The sequence below is a fragment of the Saccostrea echinata genome, unplaced genomic scaffold, assembly GCF_033153115.1.
Source record: "Saccostrea echinata isolate AGI-Se365-2 ecotype Australia unplaced genomic scaffold, CSIRO_AGI_Sech_v1 ptg000008l, whole genome shotgun sequence".
Lineage (NCBI taxonomy): Eukaryota > Metazoa > Mollusca > Bivalvia > Ostreida > Ostreidae > Saccostrea > Saccostrea echinata.
In genome coordinates, this window is record NW_026889757.1 from 5604292 (window position 1) to 5620580 (window position 16289).

The 16289-nt window shown below is 32.7% G+C and overlaps 2 protein-coding genes across 2 annotated transcripts in view; both read left to right on the forward strand.

Annotated features, from left to right (window-relative positions):
* The window catches only part of LOC133180983 (fumarylacetoacetate hydrolase domain-containing protein 2-like), a 223724-nt gene that overhangs the window by 99734 nt on the left and 107701 nt on the right, over nucleotides 1–16289 (forward strand). The window lies entirely within an intron of this gene.
* LOC133181313 (neo-calmodulin-like) lies at nucleotides 2859–10766 on the forward strand. Its single transcript, XM_061315837.1, has 5 exons — nucleotides 2859–3139; nucleotides 3932–4095; nucleotides 6942–7088; nucleotides 10183–10425; nucleotides 10649–10766. Exons 2-5 carry the CDS (start codon nucleotides 3939–3941, stop codon nucleotides 10669–10671), a joined length of 570 nt encoding a protein of 189 aa, XP_061171821.1. The 5' UTR covers nucleotides 2859–3139; nucleotides 3932–3938; the 3' UTR covers nucleotides 10672–10766.

Here is a 16289-nt window from a genome sequence, read left to right on the forward strand (position 1 = left end):
ATGACCTTTATTGTACGAACACTCCATTTTCAGCCCAAGCGTAACATCATCGGAAGCCTGGTGTCCTGCTTCCGTGCCTGCTTTGGATGCGCAAGAAATACAGATAGAGATTAATTTTAAGTTTGAGTATTTTTTTCAAGAACAGCTCAGTTTTGGGGGGTTAAATTTTTTTTTAAAGAAAACACTTTTATATTTTAAAAAAAAAATCATTGATTGATATAGGAGACAATTTCAGTATTCGTGTAGCTTTATTATTATTATTTTTTTTTTACGCACGTGTTGTTTATATAGGGGTAAACGGAATTTCTAATAACACTCCAATTTTTTGAATGGGTTAAGAAAATATATTTGTATTGTTTGAAAACATAATTATTTTCTCTACCCTCCATTCCTGATAATTTTTTGAAGTAATGATTCCAAAAATTTGACTCCGAAGAAATGAAAATGAAATGTTAATGTTTAAATTTTTCCAATGAAATTTATCACAAATTTACAAAATACTTGGAAATGCATACAGGGCGGCTGAGATGGTTACATAAGATTGATTAGAATGATTATAATGATATTAGTAATTATACGATTTTTTTTTCAAATTATCTCTTATAGGGAGTCTTCGTGTAAAGACTGTTTTTGCATTATATCTAATTGCATGAAAGATATTTAGTAATGTCAGGAGAATTGCGTAACCCAGATAGCAAATATTTTAAGATAAAGTCCCGTTTCTCTAAGTAGCTATTATAAATGAGGAGCGTTCGAAACTCTTCACATAGAATGTTTAATGGCTATTCCTACAAATAAGGCATCTCGCAAGCAGAGATCCTGATATAAATAAAACATTTTCTCGAGTTAAATAGGTTAGGAAAACGGTGAGGTAGAAACTGTTCCAATGATAGCGCAGACCAAGATGAGTATACAATTGAGATGCACTGTAGCTACGCTAGGAAAAGTGGCAAAGCTTTTATTAGTAATACAAACAAGCCAAGATTTGCAAGACTGGTGCTGAAAGAATGAACGATTTTTTGTCATTCTGGGTTTAGGAAATACCTATGTTAAAGACAGAGATATTACTTTCCATAAGTTTTCCAAGAAATGTAGTATGGAGTCATTTATCTGGGTTTTTTTTAAATATATATAGTTTGAGATAAAGCCCTGTTTCATAAAGCAGGAATTTTGAGATTAAAAAAACCTTTCTTGAAATAAAAGGTTGCCAAAAGGAGAGAGTTAAAAAAAACTCTTCCTGTGGTTGTGTTGGTCAAGATTAGGATCGAGGCACACTGTTGCTACGGCAGGAAAAGTAGCAACAAGACTGAGGCGCACTGTAGCTTCGCTAGGAAAAAACAATAGGATTAAGGAGCATTGCAGCTACTCTAGGAAAAATAGCAACAGGAATGAGGCGCACTGTAGCTAAGCTAGGAAAAATAGCAACAAAATCGAGGCGCGCATTGTAGCTACGCTAGGAAAAGTAGCAAAGCTTTCATTAGTAATACAAGCAAGACAAGATTTGCAAGATTGGTGCACATGCTGTCAGAATGAATGATTTTTTTTGTCAATTTGGGTTTGAGAAATACCTATGTTAAAGATAGTGCTATCATTTTTCATAGGTTCCCCCCCCCCCCAAAAAAAATGTAGTATGGGGTCTCTTACCTGTCTTGTTTAAAAAGATATTTTTGAGATGAAGCTCTGTTTCTAAAAGCAGAGAATTTGAGATTTAAAAAACACCTTTCTCAATATACAGGGTTGTAAAAAAAAAAAGGAGAGAGTTGTAAACTCTTCTTTCTCTGGTTGCGCTGGCCAAGATGAGGATCTAGGCGCACTGTAGCTATGCTAGAAAAAATAGCAATAGGATTGAGGCGCACTGTAGCTACGCTAGGAAAAATAGCATTAGGATTGAGGCGCACTGAGGAAAAATAACAAGGCTTTTATCAATAATACAAGCAAGCCAAGATTTGCAAAATTGGTCAATGATGCTAGAATGAACGATTTGAAAAAAAAAATTCGTTTGGTGAATAGCTTTGTTGAAGATAGTGCTATTATCTCCTAGAAATGTTATATCAAGTAGCTTATCGATCTTTTTAAAACTTTATCAATAAATACATATGATGTTTATTTAAATGAAATGTTGACATGTTATTGTTTTATTATTTATTGTTGTTGATGCATGGGTGAGATTTTTTTATAATTGTATACAGTGTATAACTTGCTGGTTTTATATAACATTTTAAATTTGTATTGTATTTTCATTAAATTTCTCAAAATGAATCTTATATTATGCAAAAAGTGTAAATAAAACCCATTGCAATATTCTCCTGTGTTTGGTTCTTTATTTTGGAATCGAAAGGAAGGGAAGGTATTGGTTAACCTTGTATCGTGCTGAATTGATTTATAATTTCTAGTTAAAACATTATACAGTATATGAATCGTTTGAAATTTTACGGATGTGGCACAAAAAGAAGAGACACGCTCTCTCTCTCTCTCTCTCTCTCTCTCTCTCTCTCTCAAAGAGAGACTTTTTGGTACCCTCTACACTGCACCACAATGTATTCCTCTCTCAAATTGAATTGCTTTTTACGGACCTGGTTAACTTAATCCAAAATGAGAATTTTAGAGAGTAAATGTCTTTTTTCGTGCTAAATTGAAAACTAAGGGAATATATCATAATGAATGAATGTCATCTTCCTTGGACATAATTTCATAAGATAGCCTTGTAAAATTGAAATATATTGCGCAAGTATTAAGTCTCGGAGGCTATTTCAGGGGGATACAACAGTGCAATTAAGTTGCATATGTAGGCGTTTGAAATAGCATCATCATATTGTCGTGATCTATCTCATTCGGGGTTCTCTATTGAGTTTCTTGGCACGTTAGGACAACAATCGGACATTTCCATAATAACAGTATTTGATTAGAATTCTAAGGTAGTCCAAATATTAATTAATTTGCTATAAGCCTTAAGGAGAATTAAGTTTTATATTAGGTGTTATATTAAGGGACTGAGAAAGTTAATCGGGAATACCGATTGGATAAGACGTTTTCATCCCGGATTGTACAAATAGAGTTTGTGGGAAGTTACTAATTTACTTGTAAATTGGCAGCCGTCGGATTTGTAGCATTGGCAAGCAGTGCAGTTTATACCAAGGGGGTAAGTGCGGAAACAGAAACGCTTAAATACAAGCAGAACTCCAACCATTTATCAATGTGTATGTATAAAAATTATAACAGTAACTCACTTTTTCTTGCTTTTATAATTGATGTTGTTAGGTACTTTCTTTGAATTTGACGTATTATTTCTCAACAGAGTCGTTTACACATGATTTCAAAATATTTAAGTTTTGTCTTAGAAACATTGAGATTGAGAATGGTTCACGTCATTCAAAAGATTTTTGTGATTTTAGAGTTCAGGTTATAGTCAGTGTGTGGGAGTTTTGTTTATTATTGTTATTTTTTATGCATGTATTTATTTATTTTGGAAAACTGTGTTAAAAATATCTGTCAATAATTCTTTTTTGGAAAACTTCCGTTAGAGAACCATCATTTCAAAGAGATCTAGATGTTATCGTCTAGAAGCATGTTGCAAAAGAATTGCAAATTTCACCAAAATCGCATTTTCCCTTTTCTTTGTGGGTGTGTTTATATTTGTACAATTCTTTTGTGTTTTGGTAATTACAAAAATAAATGTCAAAATTTTTGGAAAACTACATTGCGTTTTGTAAATTTTAATTCACTTAGATCCTCTTGAATCATATAATTTTATATTGTGATTTTTTTTTATGTAAATATTTCTAGAGTTGTTTAAACAACACTTTCCCTTGACGCTGGGGAAAATTTTGCACTAGCAATGGTTTTTTAATAATATCATTTAGCCATTTGCATCTGGATAGTTATAATTAGAAAATGATATACGGTATACTCGCCACTGTCGTTATTCTTTCAGGAACAACATGAACATTTTTCTATACCTTGTTGCCGCTGTTTGCAGCTGCAAGTGTTTTTTGGCCCACTCTTTGGCTCTCCCATACAGCACCTACGGCCTAAAGACTGCCAGGAAACGAAATTACGAAAACGACGCTAGCTGTGTCAGTATCCAACAGCTTGAAGGTAATCTACATAGTGGCCGTCCGGATGCGGCAATTGACGTGTAAATGTCTGATAGATCACGGCGATGGTGCTTCAACAGAAATCGAAGCGCCGTCATCGTAAATTTGGTTTGATTAGGTGTTAAAATAATTAAGACTTATTGGATGCCATCATCTTAGATTATACATTTATTAGGAGTCCAAGAAAAAAAATAACCTTTTGACTGGAGAAAAAACGATAAGTTTCAAGAGGGATGATACAATTATAATGTCGTAAAGAAAATGAAAAATGGAAATGAAGAAATAATGCTGATAGAAATTGCGCAACTTGATGTAATTTACTCTGCAAAAGAGAGACGAAATGTTCAGCTTTCTCAACGTGTCACTAAAATTCATAAGAATCTCTTCTTTTTTTTTTAACTCAAAATGATGCAATACCTAGTGTAAATGCACTTATTTTGACGATAATCTTATATTTACGTGCTTTTCTAATTGCTCCTCTAAGTTATACATAGCCCTGCAAAAGACAATTTATTTTAAAAAAAAAATTGTTTTAAAATTGCTGATAGGAAATATGTATAGACTTTATTAATTAAGTGGATAGTGATATGACTTGTCAGATGAAAAACTACTCTACGTTAATTTGGATAAGAACAGGAACTACACTGTTGGTATCAAGATATCTCAAAATCATGATGGTTTTAGTTTAAAGGAAGATGCCATAGATGCTTCCTGGTAAACGAATCACTCAATACAGGGGTAGGTCTAACTTCTGGGGAAAATCCTTCCTAAATGTCTTATGATTCCATGTGTTGGAAAACTGTATGCGATATCTAACGGCCAATAGATGACGAGAACACGTGTTTGAGTAACTTTAATAAATACGTACATTCTCGCAGTGTTGATTGAGTTTTAAAATGTAGTAAATGGGGGGAGGGGGGGGGGTATTTAAAAAAAAATTCTCAAGAACAATAGGGCTACATTTTCTAATATTCGTATAAAATCTTCATACAGTGTCGATTTAAGTTTGGTTTAATCAGGGTCCCTTGGGCTACGTTGAGGTTACAATAAAGCTGTTATTTTTTTATGTGAAAAATTAAATTATACTTTAAACACAGTTTCGCTGTGCACAATGTAAAAAAAAAAGGTTTATATTGTACATGTATAAACAATCTACATGTAGGTTTTGAGGTGAAACCACTTGACAACCAAAGTTAGTACTAGTTTTTCTGAGATTAGATTTTTATTTATACATAAAATCTGTCTTTGGCAAATTCTTTCTAGCAGAAAGCTACGAAAGACTTGAAAAAAAGAAAATAAAATCAACCTAGTTTGGAATTGGAAATAATCAAAAATCTTAATTAAACCGTTAGAAAAAAAAATGTCACAATTAACGAGTTTCGTCCACTTCTCATTTTAAACTTCACGTTATGTTAAGTGAGTGGGCTATGAGTCTCTTTTTCCAAATAAGCAAAATATGTAGACAATGAAATTGAAAATTAAAGCAAAAACGTTTGTTTGTTTGTTTGTTTTAATGTGTGAAAGGTAAGTGAAAATGAATGGTATTTTCAACATATGAGTTATCGTTCTTGTATTCACTGTAACCTAGCTAGTCAAATCATCTGGCTGTGAACTCTTTGGAATCTTGAGTAAAAAAAGTCTCAAAACAATAACGTATTCAAACTTTTGCAGGAGTAGCCTTCTGAAAGAATTTCAAAGAAATTTCTATTTTTAGTAACCATGGCAACACCATTATCAATTTCAAACTATGTATCTTAGTGTAGTCTACTTGTGTGCAAAGTTATATTGAAATCAAAACTGTGGGAGGAGTAGCGTTTTGAAAGTATTTCACAGAAATTTCTGTTTTTTATCAACCATGGCAACACTGTTCATCAAAAGCAAAAACCGATACACAGAATTATTTGATTTTGAAATCGCCTTGTGTGCCAAGTTACATTGCAGACTAAAACTGTAGGAGGAGTAGCATTCTGAAAGTATTTCACAGAAATGTCTTTTTTTTAATAACAATGACAACACCACTCATCAAAATCAAAAACCAATGCACAGAATTATGTATCTTAGTGTAGTATACTTGTGGGCAAAGTTGTATTGAAATCAGAGCAAAAACTGAAGGATTAGCGTTTTAAAAGAATTTCATAGAAATTTTTATTTTTAGCAACCATGGCAACACTGTTCATCAAAATTAAAAACCGATGCACAGAATTACGTACTTTAATGTAGTCTACTTGTGTGTCAGATTATATTGAAATCAGATAAAAACTGTAGGAGGAGTAGTGTTTTAAAGGAATTTCACAGAAATTTCTATTTTTAGTAACCATGGCAACACCGTTTATCAAAATCAAAAATTGATGCACTGGTTTATGTATCTTAGTGTAGTCTATTTATGTGCCTTGTTAAATTGAAATCAGACTAAAACTGTAGGAGGTGTAGCGTTTTAAAAGTATTTCGGAGAAAATTCTATTTTTAGTAACCATGGCAACACCGTACACTAAAATAAAAAAATCTTTGCATTGAATTACGTATCTTAGTGTAGTTTACATGTATGCCAAATTATACTGAAATCAGATCAAAACTGTAGGAGGAATAGCATTTTGAAAAATTGTTTACATACAGATGGACAGACAGACAGACGGACACCTTATTATCGCATAAGCTCTTGTAGTCTCTGACCAGTAGAGCAAAAAACTCATTTCATAAACTTCGCTCCATTTCCCCGAAAAATCGAATTTCAGGTGAGGCACAAGAAATTTCTCGTGGGTTGTAAAAATTTCATAAGAAAATTGAAATGCCATTGCTTTCTGTGGTAAAGAAGTAACATGCATTTTTAAAGGCTATTTTCTGATTAAGTATTTCAGGCCCAATTTCATAACTCAGTGGACAAAGACCGGGACGGAAAGGCAAGCTTTGAGGAAGTGAAACACTATCTATCTAAATACAACCCCGTTATCAAGGACTCCGAAGTAGGAAACTTCATCCAACGAAGAGATATAAATGGTAATTTATTTCAAATATCACTCAAAGTATTTGAAATTGAGTGTTTCAAGTTTAAAATTAAATAAAACATTGTATTTATAATTAAATTGAAAGCTCAAGCTGTCTATTAAAATGACTTAAAAACAAGTAGTAACTTTGATCCTGAAAATTGTACATTGTTAATATACATCACTGATAGTTTAGTGGATCAAACTCATCCCATTCTTATTTCACTTTCTCTATAACAGAAATTTTTCATTTACTGGCAGTTCTTTGAGGACAGTTTTAAAGTTTGTTTAAAAAAAAAAAGAAGATGTGTTTGTGAAACACTGATGCCCCCGTATGGCAGCTTATGGCGAAGGTTAAAGTTTCTCAAATGCAAGTCAAACTCCAGGTCAAGAGATAAAAACTGTTGGTACCCGAAGAAAGGTCTCGTGTCGAGGAATATGCCTGTGAAATTTGAATCCCTAGTACCAACTGTTCAAAAGTTAAGATGAAGGTTAAAGTTTTGTAAAAGTAAGTAGGTCAAAGTCAAATGGGACCCCAAGGAAAGGTCTTGTCGAAAGTGATACACATGTTCGTGAAACGTGAAAGCCCTAGAACCAAACGTTCACATGTTATGGCCAAGGTTTAAGTTTTTTTTAAAAGTAGGTCAAACTCCAAGGTCAAGTTTAATGCTAAAATTATTGGTATCAAAAGAAAAGTCTTGTCACAAGTAATGCACATGTGAAGTTTGAAAGCCCTAGCGCCAACTGTTTAAAAGTTATGGCCAAAGTTAAAGTTTTTCAAAAGTAGGTCAAACTCCAAGGTCAAGGTCAAAGTTGTTGATATCCAAAGAAGGATTAAATATGTGAAGTATGAAAGCCCTAGCACCAACCATTCAAAAGTTATGGCCAAGATTAAAGTTTTTCAAAAGTAGGTCAGACTCCTAGGTCAAGGTCAAAGTGGTTGGTATCAAAAGGAAGGTCTTGTCACAAGGATTACATATATGAAGTATGAAAGCCTAGCACCAACCGTTCAAAAGTTATGGCCAAGGTTAAAATTTTTCAAAAGTAGGTCAAACTCCTAGGTCAATGTCAAAGGGTCAAAGTGTTTGGTATCCAAAGGAATGTCTTGTAAGAAGAAATAGACATTTTAATATGAAAGCTCTAGCGTTAACGGTTCAAAAATTAAGGCCAAAGTTAAAGTTTTTCAAAAGTAGGTAAAACTCCTAGGTCAAGGTCAAAGGGTCAAAGTGTTTTGTATCCAAAGGAAGGTCTTATCACAAGAAATACACATGTGAAGTATGAAATCCTTAGCACCAACTATTCAAAAGTTATGGCCAAGGTTAAAGTTTTTTTTAAAAGTAGATCAAACTCCTAGGTCAAGGTCAAAGGGTCAAAGTGTTTTGTATCCAAAGGAAGGTCTTATCACAAGAAATACACATGTGAAGTATGAAAGCCTTAGCATCAACTATTCAAAAGTTATGGCCAAGGTTAAAGTTTTTTTTTTAAAGTAGGTCAAACTCCAAGGTCAAAGTCAAAGGGTCAAAGTTGTTGGTATCTAAAAGAAGGTCTTGTCACAAGAAATGCACATGTGAAGTATGAAAGCCCAAGCACCAGCTGTTCAAAAGTTATGGCCAAGGTTAAAGTCTCATAATTTTTTGCAAAAGTGGGTCAAACTTCAAGGTCGAGGTCAAAAGGTCAAATATGATGGTACCCAAAGAAAGTTCTTGTCACAAATAATACACATGTGAAATATGAAAGTCATAGCTCCAACCAATCAAAAGTTATGGGCAAGGTTAAAGTTTTTGCGGACACACAGACAGACAGGCAGCTAGACAAACAGACGGACGGACAGGGCAAAAACTATATACCCCCGAATCTTCGATACGGGGGCATAAAAAACATTGTATGTGTATTTTCATCGCATTGATTTTCGTGAATCAAAAATGGGAAGGTGATTCTTAGTTTATAACTATATTGTGACTATTATCTCAGTCAATTTTTCGCGGTAGGATGTGGGATTAATTTTGAGATTCGGTGGTTGATTTTGGAATGTGATCCTCTGATAAGAAAAATGTCTCTTTCACTAAATTTCTAGGCTAAAAAATTCATCTTAATCAGGAATTGTCCTTGATTGCATGACTTTTTCAAACCATGTGTTTTTTTTCCAGTTTCAAAATTTTACACATTAAAAAAAAAACAAAACCACATAAAAATATATGCATGACCCCAATATCCTAAATGTCTTAAACTCAGACTCCAGTTTGGTACAAACTCTAACCACGCAGGAGAAACTGTTGTTTTCATAAACAAACAAGATGCGTTTGTGAAGCAGCTCAAGGCCAAGTATAGAGTTTTTCAAATGTAGGTCAAACTCCAAGGTCAAGAGTTCAAAAATGTTGATATCCAAAGAAAGATCTTGTCACAAGGCCTAAGCATGTGAAATAGTCCAAGAATCAACCATTTAAAAATATTACCTAGGTTAAAGTTTTTCAAAAAGTAGGTTATACTACAAGGTCAATGTCATGAGGTCAAAAATATTGGTACCAAAGTAAATGTCTTGGCATAAAGAATACATAAGTGAAATATGAAAGCCTTAGCAGCAGCAACCGTTCAAAAGTTATGGCTAAGGTTAAAGTTTGGTAAATTTTTGCAAAAGTATGTCAAACTCTAAGGTCAAGAGGTCAAATAGGTTGGTACCCAAAGAAAGGTCTTGTCACAAGGAATACACTTGTGTGAAATTTGAAGCCCTGACACCAAGCATTTAAAAGTTAGGTGGCAAGAAGATGTACAGTACGGTTTTGAGTTTTGTTCCCTATGACCCACTTGCAACAAAAGTTTGGCATTAAGTTTTTAAAATATTACGAAATTGGTATTTTTACAAACCCCCCTTTCTTTTATTCAATTGCCTGCTAGTATCAATATGGTTCGCTTTAAATTTTAAATAAATTAACTTGGTTTTTGGCGAAAAATTCTCTCTTCCAAAACTTGGGGGGATCTATTTCTTCGAGACAGAATATTATTATTCAATAATATACTAATAATTTCTGGAAATCGAATTATGTATTAATAAGTAGACTACAAATCATATTTAAATCAGTAAAATGATATTCTTTATTTCGCAAAAATAGGTAATGGGATTATTGATTTTATCCCGGACTACATAACAGAAGTTGTGTCCCCTTCTTATGGCCTCTCTAAGGCTAAGGAGTGGTTCCAGTTGGAAGATTCTAATAGAGATGGATATGTGTCCAGGGACGAGTTGATTCAGATCGCTATTAATGTCGGCCTCTCCCCTCGGGACGCACAGGACACTGTGGACATGTTTTATATGACGGGGGATAAAAATGGCGATGGGAAACTTAATTGGGAAGGTGAGTATTTAATGTATATACTCTTTGTTTACTCATGTATATTTCTAGGTACTAAGTATTTGAAATAATATACACCGTTTTGATATGAGTATTTTCTAATTTATTATTTGTTCTAAATATTATTTTTCTCTGTAAAATGTATTTATCTGGAAAAAAAATTGTGAAAGAAAATTATATTAACTTGCATAAGAATGACTTTTGACATTTTCTGTTAATTTTACAGAATACTCCTCCGTAGTGATGTAAGAGAGAAGGTCGAATGCAGGGAACAATTGTTATGCAGTGTTTCGCTATGTGGTTTTGTTTGCAAAGATTTTTCGAAAATAAACTTATTGACTCGATCGATGTGTTTCACCATTTCTGTCTCAGCTTTTTAAACGGTTGCTGTAAATGTTATCTAATTTTTCATGTTTTAGCTATATCTAGGTAATTGGGGGAGAATACCAATGATCGAAACAAAAAAGAACGACAAAAATTAACTGACATTTCGTGCAAAATTAGAAAGATTTTATGATAAAATATGGAATCTTAAAAATTGCCTGTTAATTGGTTTTAATTTTACGCTTATTATCATTCCTATAGGGTGACACTGTTACGTTCTGATATCGCAACATTGAAAAAGTGAATTTTTTCCACTCGGATGTAATTTTTCTAATAAGATATCTCAATACACATGCTCAGCTTGTCGTTAAACCAGTCAAAGTTTTTCATTTGTCATTCTAAGGGTTGATAGGGTATTACAGTCACCGAGAATGTTTTAAAACATATTTTGATTTCCTATCAAGAGAAATTTTTATAAACACATGTCTATGGCATGTCAAACGGTGCAATATTCGATCTTTTCCATTTGTATTGTATTATTTTCCATTTGTATTGTATAATTTTTCATTTGTATTGTATAATTTTATTTGTATTCTATAATTTTCCATTTGTATTGTTTAATTTTCCATTTTTTATTGTATAATTTTCCATTTGTATTCCATAAATTTCCATTTGCATTGTATATTTTTACAATACAAATGGAAAATGGAAAAGTTCGAATATTGCAACGTTTGACATGCAAAAAACCTCTAGGTATTTGAATAGAATGTTTTAACTCATTTGACGGTATCATTTCAGAGTTGTTGTTCTTTAAAGTAGGTTTGCTCTATGTCTGTTTGTGAATATTTCACTCATGATGTGACGCCACCAATTGCCTGTGTAAGGCTGCAAATCTTTTAATTGTTCTCAATACTTACGGTCACTGAGCAGTAAGAGATTTTCTCAAGATAGTCTTTAGTCTTTAATACTACGTGGGACCTTAGTTTATTCGATCTTGTCCCGCGTTGTGATTCGAACCCATGTTCATTTATTTCGCTTACACCATGTCACTGGTACATGAGGTGCAATAATAAAAACAAGTAAAAATGATGCAAAGCATCAAATTGGCTGCAAAACAAATTTAGCATTTTAAAAAGTACTTTCACAAGTAAGCATTCAAGGAAAGCGCAAGTCATTTAAAGCTGAAAGAGAGAACATTTTTTTAGACTGTCTTCCATAAAAAGCAAAAATTGCAAGATAAATAGGAATGAAATTTCAGTGCATTTTTTCATTAAGTTGATTCATCGATAATCAGTGATAAATGATAAGAATGTATTGTCATCAAGAAAGTGAACCACGCGCTGATACCCTGGATCTTTGTCACGTGATCTGATGCCGATGGTTTCTGCAGACTATGCTTAACGGCGCGGAGATGGACAACACGATGCACTGTGTGGAAGAAAAATCATCCTTGTGTTATTCGAGCTGTAGCATATTCAAAACAATTTTTACTAGTTTTACCAACTTTTCAATTTTTATTCATCACTTTTTATCCGGAAAATCATAACGATTTATGAGGAGTACCTATTGTAAACCCTTTTTATATAATCATAAATTAATAATGAGAAATCAAATTGAATTCAAAACATAATAACAACAATTAAGATTTAGTTCAAAAGAAGTTTTAAAAATATTTTGCTCAATTTTTATGCATGTTATGATAATATCATTAACGAATTATTTTACTTTACTGTTAAAGAAATAGCGTCTCATTTCCCCATGTGCACTTTCTAACACAACCACAAATAGACCGACCGCTCCAGCGGCCGATAATAAGTCGTCATGATTAATCGTGAAAATACAAGGGTATGCTACAACAACACAAGAGAGAGTGTACTACAAACTACAGCAACAAACAAGAAAAAGATACGGAAGGCCTTAAATGCCTTGTGTGAAAAATATTCATGGTTGCAATGACATTTCTTCATTATATGCTGATACTTCTTCATTATACGATTATACATGTGTGTCGAGATGAAACTTTGACATCATATGCTGATACTCACTCATTACTACTCATTATATGTATCTGATGAAACATCTTTATGTAATGATACTTTCGTGTTGTCTTTCTTCTTTACATGAAGACTGCCATTTCGTGCTGCTACTTCTTCATAATATGCCGATACTCCTTCATTATATGCTGAAACTCCTTCATTATATACTGATACTCCTTCATTATATGCTGATACTCCTTCATTATATGCTGATACTCCTTCATTATTTGCTGATACTCCTTTCTTATATGCTGATACTCCTTCATTATATACTGATACTCCTTCACTATATGCTGATACTCCTTCACTATATGCTGACACTCCTTCATTATATGCTGATACTCCTTCATTATATGCTGATACTACTTCATTATATGCTGATACTCCTTCTTTATATGCTGATACTCATTCTTTTATTATATGCTGATACTACCTTATTATATGCTGATACTCCTTCATTATATGCTGATACTCCTTCATTATATGCTGATACTCCTCTTTTATTATATGCTGATACTCCTTCACTATATGCTGATACTATCTTATTATATGCTGATACTCCTCCATTATATGCTGATACTCCTCTTTTATTATATGCTGATACTCCTTCATTATATGCTGATACTACCTTATTATATGCTGATACTCCTTCATTATATGCTGATACTCCTCTTTTATTATATGCTGATACTCCTTCACTATATGCTGATACTACCCTATTATATGCTGATACTCCTTCACTATATGCTGATACTACTTCATTATATGCTGATACTCCTTCATTATATGCTGATACTACCTTATTATATGCTGATACTCCTTCACTATATGCTGATACTACCTTATTATATGCTGATACTCCTTCACTATATGCTGATACTCCTTCATTATATGCTGATACTCCTTCATTATATACTGATACTCCTTCACTATATGCTGATACTACCTTATTATATGCTGATACTCCTTCACTATACGCTGATACTCCTTCATTATATGCTGATACTACCTTATTATATGCTGATACTCCTTCATTATATGCTGATACTCCTTCATTATATGCTGATACTCCTTCATTATATACTGATACTCCTTCACTATATGCTGATACTACCTTATTATATGCTGATACTCCTTCATTATATGCTGATACTCCTTCATTATATGCTGATACTCCTTCATTATATACTGATACTCCTTCACTATATGCTGATACTACCTTATTATATGCTGATACTACTTCACTATATGCTGATACTCCTTCATTATATGCTGATACTCCTTCATTATATGCTGATACTCCTCCATTATATGCTGATACTCCTTCATTATATGCTGATACTCCTTCACTATATGCTGATACTCCTTCTTTATATGCTGATACTACTTCACTATATGCTGATACTCCTTCATTATATGCTGATACTCCTTCATTATATGCTGATACTCCTTCATTATATGCTGATACTCCTTCTTTATATGCTGATACTCCTTCATTATATGCTGATACTCCTTCATTATATGCTGATACTCCTTCATTATATGCTGATACTCCTCCATTATATGATAATACTCCTTCATTATATGCTGATACTCCTTCTTTATATGCTGATAGTCCTTCACTATATGCTGATACTCCTTCATTATATGCTGATACTCCTTCATTATATGCTGATACTCCTTCATTATATGCTGATACTCCTTCATTATATGCTGATACTCCTTCACTATATACTGATACTCCTTCATTATATGCTGATACTCCTTCATTATATGCTGATACTCCTTCATTATATACTGATACTCCTTCACTATATGCTGATACTCCTTCATTATATGCTGATACTCCTTCATTATATGCTGATACTCCTCCATTATATGCTGATACTCCTTCATTATATGCTGATACTCCTTCATTATATGATAATACTCCTTCATTATATACTGATACTCCTCCATTATATGATATTACTCCTTCACTATATGATAATATTTAAAAGATTTGATGATTATTTGTTACTAGTACTGAGTATTTTCTGTCGAAATTCATGATATTTTGGTGTAATGTTGAGAATCAAAACTTCTGGAAAACAAGACGGGAGCTCATTTCTTCAGTGTGGAAAGCATAATTGTGATTGCAGCATGCTTATGAATATTTTGAAAAGAAAAAAACCCCACCATATATCATTTGTAAGCTGTCTGTTCACGGACTTGAAGCCGTTGCTTGTTCAAATAGAGCCGAGATGATAAATCTAAGAATCGAGTGTGTCTCAATATATTTTCAATACACAGAGGATTTTTTTTTAAATCTCCAATCTATGTTTCAAGATCGTCTTTGTTTATGAAGGAAAAACTCACTTTTACTCAATTCATTGAGCGTCATTCTGCTACATATGGTTTACTCTGATACTCTAAAGGGTTTAGCAATGTCAGCAATATCAAAGTCATTTTCAAGCAAATTCTCTAATGTTGGTTTTGGAATATTACACATAGGTGTCCTACATTCCCTGAATTCAGTCTGGTTGAGACCCACCATACTTAAAACACTCGATTCTTCATCATCTCAGATGTATCTTAAATACCAACGTTTCAAATTCTCAGACAAACAGCAAACAATATCTGGCGTTATTTCATTTTCTTTTTTCAAAAAGTTCATAAGCATATTTCTTATAAGCAATAAGCGATGCATGCAACAATGTTTTCGACACGTGTTGAATTTAGCCTTGTCTTGCTTTCCAGAAGTTTGTTTGTCAAATATTTCACAAAAATATTATAAATTTTATAGATTTTGTAAGAAAATGACAGAAAATCACCATATTATAAAGTATCATTATATAATGAAGAAGCAGCAGCATGTAATATCTCGGGGTATACAACCAAAATAGAAGTGGTACATTTAAATTGAACAGGTATCTCTGCAGTTTAATGAAAATTACATACAGTTTTTTACATCTAAAACATTTTTTTGTATTTTTGGATGAAGTTTTCTTAAATACTCACTGGTGTAGAGACTTTTGAGTTATTTTTCAAAACGTAAAAGTCTCGTTCCTTATATCTAAAAATCTGAAGGTTAAAGCAAAAACACTTTTAAAATTATTACGTGAATAACTAATTAATTTCATCTTTATCTCTAACACGTACACTGTAAAAAAATAAGTGTTTTAAAAATAAACACCAAATTGCCACAGATAATAAACACTTCAACACGTTTAAAATTTAAACACCTTGTGAAGTGTTTAAGAAATAAACACGTTAGAATGTTTAAATTCTAAACACATAGATTTAACATTTAAATACTTCTTCTCATTCTGTTTAAATACTAAACACTTCAAAAACACAAAATGTTTAAAGATTAAACACTGAATAAACACAAAGAGTTTACTTAATAAACACAGTACGTGTTTAAAATTTAAACATTTCATGTTTTATTAATAAACACGTTCAACCTAAACACTTAAACACTTAAACATGTTTATTCGATGCAACAGATAATAATCACTTAAACAT